Source organism: Mus caroli, chromosome 7 (assembly GCF_900094665.2).
Source record: "Mus caroli chromosome 7, CAROLI_EIJ_v1.1, whole genome shotgun sequence".
Classification (NCBI taxonomy): domain Eukaryota; kingdom Metazoa; phylum Chordata; class Mammalia; order Rodentia; family Muridae; genus Mus; species Mus caroli.
The window spans coordinates 50,678,553-50,697,763 of NC_034576.1; the positions used below are offsets into that span (position 1 = coordinate 50,678,553).

General features: G+C 40.1%; 1 protein-coding gene across 1 annotated transcript; it reads right to left on the reverse strand.

The window, feature by feature from the left end:
- Window positions 1-4,766: 4,766 nt before the first annotated feature.
- On the reverse strand, window positions 4,767-18,917 carry LOC110299042 (mas-related G-protein coupled receptor member A7-like). Its single transcript, XM_021168631.1, has 2 exons — window positions 18,845-18,917; window positions 4,767-5,986 (listed from the first exon to the last, which is right to left on the reverse strand). Exons 1-2 carry the CDS (start codon window positions 18,853-18,855, stop codon window positions 5,002-5,004), a joined length of 996 nt encoding a protein of 331 aa, XP_021024290.1. The 5' UTR covers window positions 18,856-18,917; the 3' UTR covers window positions 4,767-5,001.
- Window positions 18,918-19,211: the final 294 nt, after the last annotated feature.

Here is a 19,211-nt window from a genome sequence, read left to right on the forward strand (position 1 = left end):
TAGACCAGAAACTTAGAATACACAAGATATAAGATACAATTTGCTAAACACATGAAACTGAAGAAGAATGAAGACCAAAGTGTGGACACTTTGCCCCTTCTTAGAATTGGGAACAAAACACCCATAGAAGGAGTTACAGAGACACAGTTTGGAGCTGAGAAGAAAGGATGGATCATCTAGAGACTGCCATATCCGGGGATCCATCCCATAATCAGCCTCTAAACGCTGATACCATTGCATACACCAGCAAGATTTTGCTGAAAGGACCCTGATATAGCTGTCTCTTGTGAGGCTATGCTGGGTCCTGGCAAACACAGAAGTGGATGCTCACAGTCAGCTATTGGGTGGAACACAGGGCCCCCAATGTAGGAGCTAGAGAAAATACCCAAGGAACTAAAGGGGTCTGCAGCCCTATAGGTAGAACAACAATCAGGCTGGAGACATGGGATCCTTCTGATGCAGCACAGGTCATTGTGAGTGTGTGATGTAATATCGTATCTGAGCCTCATGCCTGTCTTTGTAAATTGTGTATGAGCCTTATGCTATTATTAGCATAGTGAGTGTTGTGATTGGACAGGTGCAAAATATTTTTGTTGAAGGTGTTATCTCATGAGAATATTTCACAGGAAACCATGGGGTTCATTTGTCTTTTTTTCTTTTAAAATAATTATTTAGAGGAAAATTTTTATTGTATATTTCCTTTGTTTACATTTAAAATATTTTCCCCTTTTCAGGTCTCTCCTTGGGAAGCTCTCTATACCATCCTCACCCACCTACCTCTATGAGGGTGTTCCCCCATCTAACCATCCACTCCTAATTTTCTGCCCTGACATTCCTCTACAGTAGGGCATCAAAAAACTTCAGGCCCAAGGCCCACTCCATCCACTGAAGTCCAACAAGTCCAACCTCTGCCATATATGTGAGTAGAGCCATCGTTCCCTCCATGTGTACTCTGATTGCTGATTCAGTTCCCAAGAACTCTGGGGTATTGACACTTTGGCTATCCGCATGGGGCTGCAAACCAACTCAGAAACTTCAGTCTTTCCCTCAACTCCTTCAACCATGACCCAGCACTCAGTCCAGTGATTAGCTATGAGCATCCACATCTGTATTTGTCAGGCTCTGGCAGAGCCTCTCAGGAGACAGTCATATCAGACTTCTGTAGCAAGCACTTATTGGTATACACAACATTATCCAGGTTTGTTGAGTGTGGGATGTATCTGAATGTGGGAGAGACTCTGGATGGCCTTTCCTTCAGTCTGTGCTTCAAACTTTATCTCCATATTTCCTCTTATGACTAGTTTGTTCCTCCTTCTAAGCAGCACTGAAGCATCCACACTTTGGTCCTCCTTTTTCTTGGACTTCATAGGATCTGTGAATTGAATGTTAGGTATTACAAACTTATGGACTAATATCCACTTATCAGTGAGTGTGTTCTCTGTGCGTTCTTTTGCAACTGAGATACCTCACACAGGATGATGTTTTCATGTTCCATTCATTTGCCTGGGAATTTCATGAAGTCATTGTTTTTAATGGCTGAATTGTGTAAGTTTACCACATTTTCTTTCCTTTTCTTTTCTTTTATTCTTTTTTTTTACTAGTTTCTTTATTTACATTTCAAATGCTATCCCGAAAGCTCCCTATACTCTCCCCCTACCCTGCTCTCCTACCCACCCACTCCCAGTTCTTGGCCCTGGCATTCCCCTGTACTGGGGCATATAAAGTTTGCAATACCAAGGGGCCTCTCTTCCCAATGATGGCCAAATAGGCCTGATATAGCTGTCTCATATGAGGCTATGCCTGTGCCTGTCAATACAGAAGTGGATGCTCACAGTCATCTATAGGATGGAACACAGGGCCCCCAATGGAGAAACTAGAGAATGCACCCAAAGAGCTGAAGGGCTCTGCAACCCTATCGGTGGAACAACAATATAGACTAACCACAACACCCAGAGCTTGTGTCTCTAGCTGCATATGTACCACAATTTCTGTATCTTTTCCTTTGTTAGGGGACATCTGGGTTCTTTCCAGCTCCTGGTTTTGTTGATTCTTTATATAGTTCTTTTTGTTTCTACTTGGTTGATTTCAAATCTCAGTTTGATTATTTCATGCAATTTACTCCTCTTGGGTGTATTTGCTTCTTTTTGTTCTAGAGCTTTCAGTGTGTGGTAAAATTGCTAGTGTATGCTCTCTCCAGTTTCTTTTTGCAGGCACTCATATCTATGGGTTTTTCTCTTAGCACTGCTTTCCTTGTGTCCTATAAGTTTGGGTATGTTGTGCCTTCATGTTCACTAAACTTTAAAAAGTCTTTAATTTCTCCCTTTATCGAGTTCAGCATCTATGTGTATGTGGGCTTTGTTTTGTTTTTATTATTGAAGACCAACCTTAGTCTGTGGTGACATGATAGGATGCATGGGATTATTTCAATCTTCTTTTATCTGTTGAGATCTGTTTTGTGACCAATCATATCTCAGTTTTGAAGAAGGTATTATGAGGTTCTGAGATGAGGGCATATTCTTTTGTTTTAGAATGAAATGTTCTATAGATATCTTTTCAATCCATTAGGTCCATAACTTCTGTTAAATTCACTGTGTCTCTGTTTAGTTTGTGTTTTCATGATCTGTTTATTGCTGAGAATGTGATCTTGAAGTCTCCCAGTATCATTGTGTGAGGTGTAATGTGTGCTTTGAGCTTTAGTAATGTTTCCTTTATCAATGTGGGTGCCCTTGCATTTGGAGCATAGATGTTCAGAATTGAGAGTTCTTCTTGGTAGATTTTTCCTTTGATGAGTATAAAGTGTTCTTCCTTATCCCTTTTGATAACTTTTGGTTGAATGATGACTTTATTCCATATTAGAATAGTTACTCCAGCTTGTTTCTTGGGACCATTTTCTTAGAATTCTCTTTTCTATCCCTTTACTCTGAGGAAGTGTCTGTCTTTGACGCTGAAGTGCATTTTTTGTATGCACAAAATGCTGGATCCTCTTTACTTTTCAGTCTGTTTGTCTATGTATTTTTATTGGGGTTTTGAGCCCCCAGTTGATGTTAAGAGATATGAAGGAATAGTGATTGTTACTTCTTGCTATTTTTTTATGTTATTTTTGTTTTTGTGTGGCTATCTTCTTTAGGATTTTTTGAAAGAAGATTCCTTTCTTGCTTTTTCTAGGGTGTAGTTTCCCTCCTTGTGTTGGCCTTTTCCACCTATTATATTTTGTAGGGCTGGATTTGTTGAAAGACATTGGGAAAACTTGTTTTTGTCATGGAATATCTTGGTTTTTCCATCTATAATAATTAAGAGTTTTGCTGGGTATAGTAGTGTACTTTGACATTTGTTTTCTCTTATCATCTGTATGACATCCGTGCAGGATCTTCTAGGTTTCATAGTCTCTGGTGAGAAGTCTGGTGTAATTCTGATAGGTCTACCTTTATATGTTACTGGATATTTTTCCCTTACTGATTTTAATATTCTCTTTGTTTCGTGCATATAATGTTTTGACTATTATGTGATGGGAGGATTTTTTTTTGTTCTAATCTACTTGGATTTCTATAGTCTTCTTGTATTTTTATGTGCATCTCTTTCTTTTGTTAGGGAAGTTTTCTTCCATAATTTTGATGAAGGTAAATTTTACCCTTCAAATTGGGAATCTTCACCCTCTTGTATAGCTATTATCTTTAAGTTTGGTCTTCTCATTGTATTCTGGATTTCCTGGATGCTTTCTGTCATGAGCTTTTTGAATTTTCATTTTTTTTTACTGTTTTGTCAATGGTTTCTATGGTATCTTCAGCACTTGAGATTCTGTCTTCTATCTCTTCTATTCTGTTGGTGATGCTTGCATCTATCACTCTTGATTTCTTTTTTAAACTTCCTACCTCCAGCATTGTCTCCCTTTGTGATTACTTTTTTGTTTCTTTTTTCCTTTTTAGATCCTGGAGGATTTGTTCAGTTCCTTCACCTGTTTAATTGTGCTTTCCTGTAATTCTTTAAGGAAGTTTTGTGTTTCCGCTTTAAGTGCTTCTACCAGTTTATCTGTGTTCTCCTGTATTATTTTAAAGGAGTTATTTATGTTTTTCTTAAAGTCCTCTATCATCATCATCATCATCATCATCATCATCACCACCACCACCATCGTCGTCGTCGTCATCGTCATCATCGTCATCATCGTCATCATCATCAGTGACTTTAAATCAGAGTCATGCTTTTCTTGTGTGTTGGAGTATCCATGGCTTACCATGTTGAGAGAACTAGGTTCTGATGATGCCAAGTAGCCTTGGTTCCCATTGCTTATGTTTTTGCCCTTGCCTCTTGCCATCTTGTTATCTATCTCTGGTGTTAGCTGGTCTTGCTAGCTCTGACTGTGGCTTGTCCCTCCTGAAAGCCTATGTGTCAGTACTCCTGGTCGACCAGTTCTTTCTGGGAGGAAATTTGGTGTGGAAAGCTGTGGCACAGGGTCAGCTCCGGGATGCAGTTGCAAACTGGAAGTATCCTGTCCCAGGGTGCTCCTCTTTTCCTGTGTCCTGAGGGTTCCAGGCATGTCCCTTTAAGCAGAAGTGGTGGTCTTACCTGTGTTCACAGGCTTGTCTGCACTCCTGGGAGACAAGCTTTCTTGGTGGTGTTTGGGTAATGAGCACTGTAACACAGGATCATCTCCTGTCTCCTTTGTCTTTACATTCAGGTACAGAACAATCATAGACAAGAGAGTGATGGTGCTAGACCTGGGTTATTAGCATGGCAACAAAAGGCCAAAGAAACAGCAAGAAATTTTCAGATGAAGTTAGTATGAAAATTTGATTAATGTCAAGAAGGATGCAGACATGGTACTTTTTGATTAATGCTATTACTTGGGAGAGGTATAAATACTAAGTCAGTGGAGTGCTCTTGAAGGTGGTTGGACCACTGAGGCATGCCCAGTCAGTAAGCTGAGAGGAGAGTGGACAGTGGTCAAGTGCAGCAGGGCAGTACTCACTCCAAAGCCACCTCTGAGGTCCAGGCAGAGGCTCTTCATCACGGCTCTGCTTTGCTTCTTGACATCTCCACCATGTTTTCAGGTGTCTCAGGAGTGTCCTGCAGTGCACTCTGGAGAACCATTTTGAGGGTCTGGTGCTTCAACCGATGCCTGAATGAGCCCACGAAGAAGTAAATGATGGGGTTTGCACAGCTGTTAACAGCAGTTAGGACAGTTGATGCCAGATAAAATCTATAATCTAGTACAATCCAATCGTTCTCAATCCAGACAAACAGGAACCAGAAGCCCCAGGGCAACCCACAGAGAAGAAAAACCAAAATGGTCAGCATGATGGTCAGGAATAATCTGGTAAATTTCGTCTTCCCAGCACCACAGAACAACCTGGCCAGGAGAGCCAGGGTGGACAGACAGAGGACTACAAACAAAAACATCAGGTATGCTCTGATAGAGAGTTTCGATGCCAGACACGCATAGAAATTAAAATATTTGATATCTAAGATACTGCAGAAATAACCATTCAGAATGCAGATAAACAGGGACAGAACCCAGATCACAGCACACATGACAGTTGATGTGTGTTCTGGGCGGCGGCAGCGATACCAGATGGGCCACAGGACAGACAGGCAGCGCTCCATGCTGATGGCACTGAGCATGCTCAGGCCTGTGATGTAGAGAACCATTCTGATGGTGTTAAAGCAATGGACCAAGATCCTGTTGGGTGGGGGAACCTTGAGAAGAACCACTGTGGAATTTATGATGTGACAGAGGAGGAAGAGGAAGTCAGCCAGGGCCAAGTTTAGGATGTAGACTAAGAAGGCATTCCTGTGCAAGCGGAATCCCAGGAGCCAGAGAACAATGGCATTTCCTGTCAGCCCGACCAGTCCGAAGATGATGATCATCAAGTTTGTGATCAGAATCCAGATGTAGATACTTCCAGGGATGATTTCGTCCATTGGATATGTTGTCGTGGGTGCCATTGCTGAGGCTGAGGAGTTTAGGGCCAGAAACCCTGAACTGGTGTTGCTGGGAACACAAAGAAGCAATGAGGCCTTCATTAGATACACAACTTTAATTTTCTTTTTATGTTTTTTGTGTTTTTTTTTGTTGTTGTTTTTGAAATTTTTTTATTGGATATCTTCTTTATTTAAATTTCAAATGTTATCCTCTTTCCAACTTTCCCCCCCTCCTAGAAACCACCATCTCATCCTCCAACCCCTGGCTTATATGAAGGTGTTCCTCTAACCACACACCCACTTGCACCTTTCTGCCCTCAATTCCCTTACACTGGGGCATCTATAGAACCTTCATAGGTTCAAGGTCCTATTCTAACATCCATGCATGACATGACCATCCTCTGCTACATATGCATCTGGAGGCACATGTACTCCTTTGTTGATGGCTTAGTCTCTGGGAGTCTGAGGGTGGGGGTGGGGGTGGGGGTCTTATTGGTTCATATTTTTGTTCCTCTAATGGGGCTGCAAACCCCTTCAACTCCCTCAGTCCTATCTTTAACTCCTCTATTAGGGACCCTGTGCTCAATCTAATAGTTGGCTGCTAACATCAGCCTCTGTATTTGTAAGGCTCTGGCATGGCTTCTTAGGAAACAGCTATATTAGGTTCCTGTCAGCATTCACTTCTTGGCATCCACAATAGTGTCTGAGTTTGGTAACTAATATGCAATAAATGCCCAGGTGGAACATTCTCTGGGTGACCGTTAGTTTAGTTTCTATTCTATACTTTATCTCTATATTTGCTATTGTGAGTATTTTGTTCTCCTTCTAAGAAGGACTGAAACACCCACCTTGGTCTTCTTTCTTTTTGGACTTCATGTGGTCTGTGAATTTTATCCTGGTTATTTGCAGCTTTTGGACTAGTATCCACTAATCAGTGACTGCATACCATGTGTGTTCTTTTGTGATTGGGTTACCTCAATCAGGATGATATTTTCTATTTCTATCCATTTGCCTCAGAATTTCATGAATTCCTCATTTTTAATAGCTGAGTACCACTCCATTGTGTAATGTACCATATTTTCTGTATCCATTCCTCTGCTGAGGGAAATTTAGGTTCTTTCCAGCTCCTGGATATTATAAACAAGGCTGCTATGAACATAGTAGAGTGTGTGTCCTTATGAAATGTTGGAATATCTTCTGGGTATATGCACAGGAGTGGTATTGCTGGATCCTCTGGTAGTACTATGTAAAAATTTCTGAGGAACCACCAAACTGATTTCTTGAGTGGTTGTACCAGAGAGCATTCCCACCAGAAAGGGAGTAGTGTTCCTTTTTCTCCATATCCTCACCAGCATCGTCTGTCACTCAATTGCTGCTGATTTTTTTTTTTATTTTAGCCATTCTGACTGTTGTGAGGTGCAATCACAGGGTTATTTTGATTGAACACACCTTTTGTTAAAGACATATTTTCTTAATACTTATTTGTTGGGAACAAGCAAAAGAAACCAATTCTAAGAATTACCATTTCATTTTCAAACTCCATTTAATCATAGAAATTAAATTCAAGATCCTGGGACCCAGTGAGAACTGGGGACTTCCCAATAGACAAACAGCTTCTACTATAAGGATATTGTTGTGAGAGTCCAGATATCACAGGGGTAACTTCTCCATCTTACTGACAGGGTCAAATTAAGTTTCTCTTCCCAGGCCTAGAAACTTAATCCTAACCTGATTGGTGAAAACTCCCTTGTGTGTTTCTGTTTCAGGGGAGTTTATAGAGGCTGGCAGAGGACAGGCAACTTATTAATAACCCCAAAGCCCAGGAACCCTCCCCTCTCCTTTGAGCAGTCCCTCAGAATAATAACCTCAGTGTTTTGATTATGTGTGGATGGGAGAAAAGCCAGAGAAGAAATATCCAAAGCCCATAAATATCCAACTTTGAGATGACAGTCAATAGTGATTAAGAAACCATCCAGCTTAAACAAAGCTCAGAAAGTGTGAGGAGAAATTGTTGACAACATGGAAGGGAATAACATTTGTCTAGGAAGAAAAATCAGAGTCTGGAAGATTTCTTTATTACTTCAGGATTTCATAGAGGACCTCCAGGCCAATGGAGGATGCAGACAGGCAGCCAGGATGAATACAGGGCTTCCTCCTTGTGATCTTGTAAAGACACTAGCAACTATGCTCCCAATGGAATAGAAAAGGAACAAAGTGGAAACTCAACAAATCTTTTACTTCCCATTATGTGCTTAGCAATGTTCAAAGCAAATTTCAGGGCATGAGATATTTTTCTGTTATACTGAACCAGTAACTTCAAAAGGAATAGATTATATTTAGATTGTTGACTTGCATACTTGGGTTTGTAGAATTCTTGCTTAACATGGGGCAAAAATTTAAACTTAACCAAACAGAGGAGTAATTTTCTGGTCATGCTGTGTGAGCCAGTTTTAATACTCATCTCTGATCTCTTACTCTGCTGCTCAAGGCTCTTTTTCCTCACATCAGTACAAGACCAGACTATGATTCCCTTTTCCCCTACACACTCTTGTCATGATGCCTGCATCACTACACACTCCTCCCTTTGTGCTAATCATCATAACACACACTCCCATTGTGATGTTCTACAATGCTTCACACACCAATATGGAACTCTGTCCCTCTATACAATCCCACTATGATGCCCTTTATCAGTACACACTCCTAACATGATGGTATAAATAACTACAGAAGCCTAACGATGGTATAAATAACAACACACCCCCACCATGATGCTCTACAACACTATACACACCAACACGGTGCTCAACATCCTTACAGAGTTCCACCATGATGCTCAACATCACATGGGGACCCAAAGTTAACTAGGTCACTACTCAAGGATTGCTCAGCCAACAGTGTGTGTGGCCCTTTTGCATCAATGATTATTGAAGAAAATGCCTACAGACTTCCCTGCCATTCAATCTGATGGAGATATTTTCTCAATTCTCTCTTGGTTTGTTAAGGTTTGTGTTGAGTTCACAAAAATCCCAACTCAACCAAACCAAACCAAACCAAACCAAACCAAACCAAACCAAACCAAACCAAACCAAACCAAACCAAACCAAACCAAACCAAACCAAACAAACAAACAAGATAGCCAATAAAGAGGAATATTTCTGAGGGCCGTTCAAGATTCTCTGGCTAGACACTATCGATTGTATGTTCAATGGTGTAAACTAGAACTGTTATTTGACAAACTTTCCTTTGAGAAAAATGGCACCCCAAGATATTCTTACAGCAGTAGAAATGCTTTCTCATGTTTATTTGTGGGGATTCTCAGGGGATATTGAAGTCATTACCCTTGGGAGAACAGGTACTGCTTGAGTTGGTATTAGATATAGCCATTTTTCTTGTGGTGCATCCAGAATACAAAAGATGCTGGATTGTGGGATTTTCCACTTGAATTCCGAATGAAAGCTAGAAAGTCTGGCAGTGTTTTGCAGTGTTGCAATCTTTGCAGAGGTCAGTCCCAAGAGCTTGGCAAGTAAATCTTTAGGGTAACGCCTAAACTGCAATGGTAAGCCAAAGATGTTGGAGATGCCACAGATAGATAATTCTGCAGAGAAAAGGCACAGATACTAAGTGGAACCAGCTTCAGAGGGAGGCCAAGTGGGGTACAAACTGCAAGTCTCTAGGAACTTAGCTGCCCAAGCCTGTTGGTGCTTAGATCATGATACCATATGCCATAGATATTGTACATGGGCCACAGTGTGCTTCTTCCTGGGTTTTGTTCTTGGTTGATAGTATCCTTTCTATCCATTTATCCAATTATCCCCATTGGTATGGTGATGTTTACTCTCTGTCACAGTTTGATGGGATTATATAATTTTTATATTTTATAGTAATCATGGCTGAAAGTATATCCTGTGTCTCAGGAGAGTCTGAATTTATAACGTTGGTTCTGATAAAGCGTTTGGGGACTTTTGCAGTTGGAGTGGGTAGAGGGCTGGGTAGATTTTTTGTTGTGAGAGATACAGAAGTCATTTGAGGATCAACTGTGAAATCCTGTGTTTTAAAGTGATGTTTTAGGGTGTCATGTTGGAAAGGGGTGGACTTTGTCACAGTTCATCTTGAGTGTAAATCTGATTAAGTTAAGAAATACGGGGGAGACCCACATAGCATATCTTTCTATATGTGTGTAAGGTCACCTCCAGGGATCAGCTGATGAGAGTGGACACAATAAATATATTAAACCATTTGTAGTCTCCATATCATGGTTGTGTTTTGGGAGTTGTGGCCCACTTGGATGATATAGGTCAGTGGCAGTGTGTTCCTTGGGATCACAGCTTTCTCTAGCATCCTCTCTGTATGCTGATTTCATTCATTAGTTCTAGTGGTCATGGGACTTAGAGCTTTTAATATAAGTCAGATCCTGTCACCTGAAAAAGTTAGGACATGACTTTCTCACTCTTAACTAATATTTATATCTTTTATCTTGCCAGAACTCAGCAGCAAGGACTTCTAGTACTGTGATGGTTTGTGTATGCTTGGCCCAGGATGTGGCAAGATTATCTGTGGCTCTTTTGGAGTAGGTGTGTCATTGTGTGTGTGTGTTATAAGACCCTCATTCTAGCTGTGTGGACAGCTATTCTTTTAGCTGTCTTCAGATGAATTGATAGAACTATCAGCTCCTCCTGTACCATGCATGCCTGCCTGGATGCTGCCATGCTCCTTCCTTGATGATAATGGACTGAATCTCTGAACCTGTAAACCTACCACCCAGGAAATATTGTTCTTATAAGAGTTGCCTTGGTCATCGTGTCTGTTCACAGCAACAAAGCCATAACTAAGACAACTACTCTGTTGAATCATACAGTAAAAGCCGTGTTTGACTTTTCCTGTTTTATTAGAGATCTTAGAGAAAAGGCTTTCAGCTTTTCCTATGACATCAGCTGGGCCTCAATGAGTGTAGTGTTTATTATATTGAGACACACTCCTTTTGGACGTATCCATTAAGATTCACGTTTGGTATTTTGAAAGGAATGAATTTTCAGAAATTTCACCATTTTGCAAATTTTTGGATTATTTTACTTGAATTTTTTTTCTGTGTATGTGAGACAATATGTGTGTGTGAGTGTGTGTGTATGTGTGTGTCTGCATGTGTTGTGTGAATGTGCATGCATTTGGGAAGAGCAGAGTTTGATGTCCATTGTTGCTTTTCTCAATTCTTCCATAGCATAGTTTTTAATTTATAGCATCCCATTGAGCCTAGAGCTCTCTCATTTAGTTATATTAATTGACCCCCAAGGATGGATATACTCTCTTGTCTCTGCTTTCTTTACCAGTATGTGCCACACCTAGCTTTGTTGTGAGTTGCCTGTTATTTGAGTTCTGGGCTTCATGCTTGTGCAAAAGGCACTTTACCAACTGAATAATCTTCCCATAATCTCCTTCCTTTATTTTGTTCATTAGTTAAATTCATGATCTCATTTCTTCTAGTGGTTAGAGCTGAAGCTAAGGCTCATGTGTGCTAAAAACTCATACCTCATTAAGGCCTCGTTGAAATCTCTTGAGTGTGTTGGCATGGTTACCATCTATGTATTCAAGGAATGGGTTATGGATTTAGTGCTCACAATCAGACTGTGTGAACCTAGAGATTCTAAGCAGCTTGCTCATGTACTCTGAGCTCCCAAACTTGAGGTTTGTGGTGATCTTGCTGTTGAGGGGATTTGTCACTGTCTGACCACTAGGAGTCAAACCAAGCCCAGGTTTGTCCTAAGTTCAAAGGTGGTGTTAAAAGGATCCAGAGGAACACCTAAAGGGGAAGTTTGCATTCAGAAAGCCCCACTGGCTCTCTGTCAGATGCAGGCACCTTTTCTGCTTACCAGCAAGTGCTCAGGCACCTTAGCACTTTCTGCTTCTAGGGTGTCTTAAGAAATACTACAACCAGGTATTCTAGTTTGGTGACTTGTTCTCTCATTTCTCCTGAAGATGCTGTGGTGAATGAATAGGCTTTCCACAATGAGGACAGATTGGGGAAGATTGCAAATTATCTGGGACCTTCCTGCATTTCTGCTGTTCAGCTGTAATGCTGTCAGGATTAGTGAGTTCTATGAGGGGCAAGAGGAATAACACCACACTGTAGACCAAGACAAGGAAAAACCCAGATATAATTTAAATTTACAGAAGAAACAATAGTCCCTAACATGGAATGATAAACAAAGGCATAGGAGGTGGGGCACAATTCTCTTGACCCAAGTAGGGCTACAATCAAAGAGACCAGGTCTATAGGCTGTTTCTCTGTAAAAACAAGGCTTAAGACTCTATCTGCACCTGGTTGATTGTGCCACACTAGATCCCAACACTTGGGAGGCAGAAAATCTCTGTGAGTTCCAAACCAGCATGGTCTGCACAGTGAGTTCCAGGACAACTAGGGTCACACTGAGAAAACTTGTTTCAGAGAGAGAGAGAGAGAGAGAGAGAGAGAGAGAGAGAATTAATTTGCATCCCAGAACCCTGTACTGGGGAAAGAGTCCCCAACATTTCCTACCTTGCTCACTGTTCCCAAGAAAGTGGTTTATATTTGGAATGATGGGAAAATCAAGCCCTATGGCTTGGGCGACAACATCAGACATTTTTATATAACCATGCCCAAATATATCTGGGATGTGAATGTCTACTCTGACAAGCAGTGTGGATCTAGGATGTTGATTGTTATCTTGGCACCAGATCTACTTGGGCAGGAGGTACTAACTGCTGAAGAGGTAATAAAGCCACACACCAGGGTAGCTGCAGCCTAAATTCTGGAGTTCAAGTTTCAGGGTACAAATGCAAGAAATATGGAAAGTAAGGTGGTGTGATATATTAAAGAACCGATTAATCCCCAATAACAGAATAAAAGTATACCAAAATTGTTGAAATACCAAATAAATAATTCAATAGCCCAGTGTTAAAGACTATGAACATCCTCTAGGCATATTTGAACAAACTGAGGAAGAGGGGGTGTCAGCTGAAAACATAGGTAAGTGTGTATATGGAGGTGCACTCTTTTAGTCTCAGCTCTAAGGAAGCAGAGGCAGGTGGATCTCTGTGAGTTCAAGTCTGGCCTGGTCTACAAAGCATGTTCTAGTTCAGCCAGGGCTGCAAGGTGAGACACTTTCTTAACAAAACAAATTAAAGCAGCAGTAGCAATAGCAGCACCACCAAAAGCAGCAGCAGCAGCAAGAGTGGCAGTAGCAGCAACATAACAACACTTGGTGAGAATAATCAGAAACAAGAAAGAGAAGTTCAGCAAAATCCCATAAAATCCCATAGTACTCAAAATCAAGCCCAAATCCAAATGGAAATGTTGAAGCTTAAAGAACACATTAAGTTAAATCTCTACAGGAAGGGTGAGCAGCAGGCCACACCATGTAGAAGAGGAGCAGGAACTGAAGACAGGGTTAAGGAAATATTATGTCCATAAAGCAATACAGGACAGACAGGATAATATATCTGCAACTTTTGGGAACTCTGGGGCACTTTTAAGATATCAAAGATATCAGGATTTAAGAGTTTAACCTACTTACCAAGTGAAACACACACACACAAAAAATTTGCCTGGAATTCTAAAATGTAGAAACACATGTTCTTTCAGCCATGCATTTAATGAAAAGAAACTCAAGAAGTGTGGATGTCTCTCATGTCAACCAAGATTGCTTTGTGACAATATTATTCCTCGGAAGTGACAGAGTAGTAATTAACTCCCTCCCCCAGACAGGCACAACTAAGCAATTCATGGCCACCCACAGAGCACCACAGACTCTCAAGAGATTCTACACCTTAGAGGAAGAAAGAAAGCTCCAAATACCAGAGTCCAGCATGAAAGGATTTCACAAGAGGAATAGATTAACAGTTGGAAGCTAGTAAGAGTAATGTATTAAGTAAACCAGAAAGCTTAAAAGACAAGTATGTGTGTGTGTCTGTGTGTGTGTGTGTGTGTGTGTGTGTGTGTGTGTGAGAGAGAGAGAGAGAGAGAGAGAGAGAGAGAGAGAGGGAGAGAGAGAGGAGATAAAGCATTAAAACCAACCAGTAATATGAGATTACATCAAGTTACAAGCTTCTGAATATACTCCTCAATAATAACCCAATACTAAACACTTTTACGTCTAATTTAGAAAGACATGGAAGAGCAAGATAGAAATGCTGGTTGAGTATAGGATGCTTTCATCAATTCAAAAATATAGTCTAAGAGTGAAAGGATGAAGAAAAAGGGTCTAGAAAGTGAAGGAAGGGAGGCAGGAGCAGCTATACCGATCTTCAACAGCGGAGACATAAGTCAAAACTAGTTAGTAGAGACAAAGTCTCCCATTGCATATTAGTAAAGAGAGTTATCCAAAACGGAGACAGGAGGATCAGAATCCCCCCCCCAATAGTGGTTGTTAAGAGGGAGGAGATCAGCAGGAGCAGGGGGTTTCAAGGGAATGTAATGGAGGTGAAATTGATGAAAATACAATATGTACAGTATAAAAAATGATACAGCTAGTATGTTATTAAAAATGTAGCTACTATGTTAATAAAAAATGGAAAAGAGAGAATGTAAGGATTGAAAATATATATGCATTAAATGTTGGCATACACAATTTTAAAGCAAATAACTGGATATAAATGATTGATAGGTCCAAGAACAAAAATAATTGTTGACTTGAATATTCCACCCCCACCCATAAATACATTATCCAGAGAAGATACTAACAAATAAACTTTAGAGTTAAACTATCCAATAGATCAAAGAGACTTTACATATAGAGAATATTCCATGTGATAGCTGTGAAATACACAGGCTTCTCTAAGATAGATCACAATTTAGGTGACCCATGAAATCTCTGTGACAGGATTGCTTAAGCAGGACCTCATAATGACAACATCATTTGACATACAAGTGTGGCTGGGGGAAGTCTCACAAGCTGCAACTCATGTACAAGATCCTCTTACTCTAAGAGGCCTGGGATCTTCCCCTCTTGCACAGTGAGGGAGCCCTTGTGTTGTGTGTGTGAATCATCCTACAGGTAAGAGACATAAACACCTGGGCATAGAAAAAAAAAAAAAAAAAGAGGAGAGAATAAGTTCCCTTAAGGGATAATTCCCCCGATAGATTATGCAATCCCAAGTCATCAGCTCTAACCATATATCCAATCAAGCAACACTAAATGGTCTCAGGATGATGTAAGTATGTGTGTATGTATGTATGTATGTATGTATGTATGTATGTATGTATGTATATGAATATATGCATACATATGTGTTACAATAGTAAAGAAGAGGTTTTGGTTTTATGGGGAAGCACATGGGAGGGGACACATGAGGAGTTGGATTGGGGAGAGGAGCTGTGGAAATGATTTATATATAGTACTTATGTATTAAATTCCCCAAAAATTAAATAACCCAATTCTTTACATATAGAAATAAATGGAAATGATTTATTTGTCTTACAAGATCATAGTAGAACAAACCAAAAAACCAATAGCAAAGAAAATATGAAAACTTAAAAATATATGGAGATAGAAACTTATTTGGGATGAAGTAACTATTAAGGAAATAAAAATAAAATTGTCACATGATCAGCCCTAAAGCATACATATAAGTGACAGTACACTTCTAGGGACATGTGGAAAGGTTTGGAGAGAGAAAATGGAAGGAAGAAATGTAACTAAATCACAATGTCAAATATAGAAATAATATTGAAAAAATAAATGACAAAACATGCTATTTTGAAAATAAATCCTAGAATCCTATGATAATCAAAACAGAGCTTACATAAGTTTCACATAGTGCAAAGGAAATGATAATCGGTAGATTATAGCTAGGAGTGCTTTTGTTAAAGATTAGAGCAAACTAAAACAACTTAAGGATGTACCTCCAAAGTATTAGAAAAGGAAGAACAAGACAAACCCTAGTTGATAGACAGAGGCAATCAATACCAGTGCAAAGGGCAATGAAGTGAACACTAAAGAACTATACACTGAACCAATAAGATGAGCTGCTCCTCTGAGAAGCTAAACCAGCATTAGTACCATCAGGCAAACAAACCTAAAATGACAGAAGACCAAATAAAAGTAGAGACTAAAGAGGGGGGATAATGACAGAGGATTACTAAGAAATATTTTTGAAGAGTTGTTATCTGATAAATTGGAAAAACTTTGAAGAAATATATACATTTCCAGACAATATTTAAAATGCAGTAGTTTTATTATATAGCATTACGAAATGTCTTAGTTAGGGTCTATTGTCTGCATCAGTAATGTGAAAATGGATTCAGGGCAGTCTCCACCAAAGTCCAAGTACATTCTTGCAGGAACAGAAATAAAAACCCTGAAGTTCATATAGAAACACAAAAGACTAGAAAGGACCACAACAATCCTGAGCAAGAACACTGCCAGAAGCATCACAATGTCTGGTTTCAAATGGTAATATTGATTTCCACCAATGAACCAAGAGTGACAGCAGCCGAGGAAATGGAAAATGGAGACCAGTGTTGTAGATTAGAGGATGTAATTGTAAAACGACACAGCTGCTTCCATCTGACCCTCAACAAAATTAAGTAAGATGGCCTCTTCAGGAAACATTGCTATTAAACAGGAAATCCCCAGGTAGAAGATTGAAACTACCCCCATCTCTCATGCTGCACAAAATCAATTAAAATGATCATCCCAGGCTAATGAATATCACTAAGGTAACAAACAGGAATGGATGCTGGTGAGGGCACAGTGAAAACAGATCCCTTGACTACTGGAGGGAATATAAGTTATTGCAGCCAGTAAGGCAGTCAGTATGGCTATCATTCAAAAAGTAGATCTAAAATTGCCATAGGCTCCACGTAGGCTGCTTTGGGTGTATAGCACATGAAATCAAAGTCAGTATAAATAGAGACAAATATAACTATTATAGTTATAGTTATGTTTATTGTGGTCTTATTCACAATAGTCAAATTATGGAAGCAACCTACAGGCTCTTAAAAGGATGTATGGATATATGGATAAAGGAAATACAAGCACAGACTCATGCACAAACACACACACACACACACACACACACACACACACAAAAACACACACACACACACAAACACAGAGACACCACTTTTATTCAGCTATAGAGGAAATAATAAGGGGCTGGAATATGGCTCAGTGGATCAAGTGCTTGGGTTCAGATCCCCAGTTCCCTTGTACAAAGCCAGGGTGATGGTTCATTGGGTAATGCACTTGTCCTGCAAACATGAGAAGTGGAGTTCAGATCTCCAAAACCTACTTCTAAGCTGGGTATTCACATCATCACCCTGTAATCCAAGCACTTGGGAGTCAGAAACAAGCAATGCTGGCTGATTTTATGTGTAATTGAAATAACCTGAAAGGAGGGAACCTCAAAAACGCCTCCATAAGATCCAGTTGTAGGGCATTTTCTTAATTAATGACTGATGGGGGTGAGCCCAGCTCATTGTTGTAGTGCCATCCCTGGGCTTCTGGCCACCTCCATGGCCTTTGAATTGGCTCCTGCCTTCTGGTACCCTACCCTGCTAGAGTTCCAGTCCTCACTGTTTCTGATGATGAATGGTTATATGGAACTGAGAGCAAAACAAACCATTTCTTACCCATGATGCCTTTCCCTACCCAAGTCGGTTTTGGACATGGTTTCATCACAGCAATAGTCACCCTAAATAAGACCTTAATAGTTCCACAGAGTGATCTGGCAAGCCAGATTATTTGGAATTGGCCTAGCTCTAGGATTAGTGAGAGACCCTGACCCAATCAATAAAAGTTTTTGTGGGGAGTGGGATCAAGGAAGATACCTTATTTTTACTTCTACCCTATACTAACTCATGTATAGGCAATGAAATTACTTCACATTGAGGAACATTGAGGGAATTGGAGAACTGAAAAAATCCCACACTAAAGTACAATTTGAGATTATTTAGGGGATGGTGCAGAAGAGCAAGGGGAGGGAGGGAAGAGAGGGTTTTGAAGGTATGAATATGATCCAGGTATTGCATTTACATATGAAACATCATTTGCAAAATCAGTTATTCTGCATGACTTATATATCCTGTTGAAAAAGATAGTTGTTCAAAATTGAATCTTAATGAGGAGATGGCTGTTTATTCAGCTGCTATGTTGCTTCTATACCTTAATTAATTTCTTGTCTTCATATCCTTGAACTTTATTGACAGTTTTAAGGAGAATTGGATTGGTCGGCATTCCCTATCATTCCTCTCCCTCTCCCTGTTTTAAAATCAATGCTGTTGTAGCTTTTTTTTTTTATTGTATTTCAGATTACTCACAATCTCTTGAGATTTATAAAGCTGTGTCTTTCTTTTCCTGATGGTTGAACATTTGTGGGGACACACTTTGTTTTCTTTTTTCTTTTCATGGACACACCTCCTCCCTGCTTGGTGTCTAGTTTGTGATGTTGAATGGACAGCTACTGCTGGCCCTAAGCAGTCAGAGCATGGTTCCTGTTTCTCTAGAAAGCTGGGAAGTCCCTTCTCTCTGAATTTGGGTGGGGTAGCTGACTGGGCTCTGTTGTTTGGCAAGACCACTGGCTGATGTCTGCAACACAACAGAGCAAGAGGATGTGTGCTGAAGTTACCTCAGGTCTGCTGGATCAGTGCATGCATTCTCTGTTCATAAAGTTTTGTGATTTGAGCTCATCTATTGAGCAGGTCAGCAGTAAAAGCTTTAGTGGTAAGGAAATCAGGATGGAGTCTGCTGAATGTTAGCTAACAGCTTTTAACCACTCACTGTCCAGTCTGTCTGCACCAAACTCACCAAAAGGGATTTGGACGATGCTCATTTTTTCATATCCTGGTCCTAATGACAACTTGAATATGCTGCCCCAATATCGAGTTATGTGGATATAAGCACACAAAAGATGTAAGTATAAATTCAGAAATAAGTTGTAGATAAAATCTTACCTTTTCCCCATTCCTCTTGCTGGATGTAGCTTGCTGGCTTGTCTAGAAGGAAAGATGCAGTCACTACAGAATATTTCTTTGCTCTGAAGAAGTGCATTTAAAAGTTGAGTGGAAGTAAAGTTTATGAATACCCCAGACAGACCTGTGATTTCCTTCTCAGAGTCCTATTGGCAAGATTGATTGTAGGGTTTGTTACATCATATTCCTCCTGAGACATTTTTCAATCTCTGCTTTTGCTATGCTTTTATCTCTCAACTTGCATTCATCACAATCCCACTGTGTCCTCCTTCCTGTAAATGATTGTTGCTTGGAGTTTCATGCCACCTGGACAGCAATGCCAAGCAAAGTGAGCAGTGTCCTTAAGTGC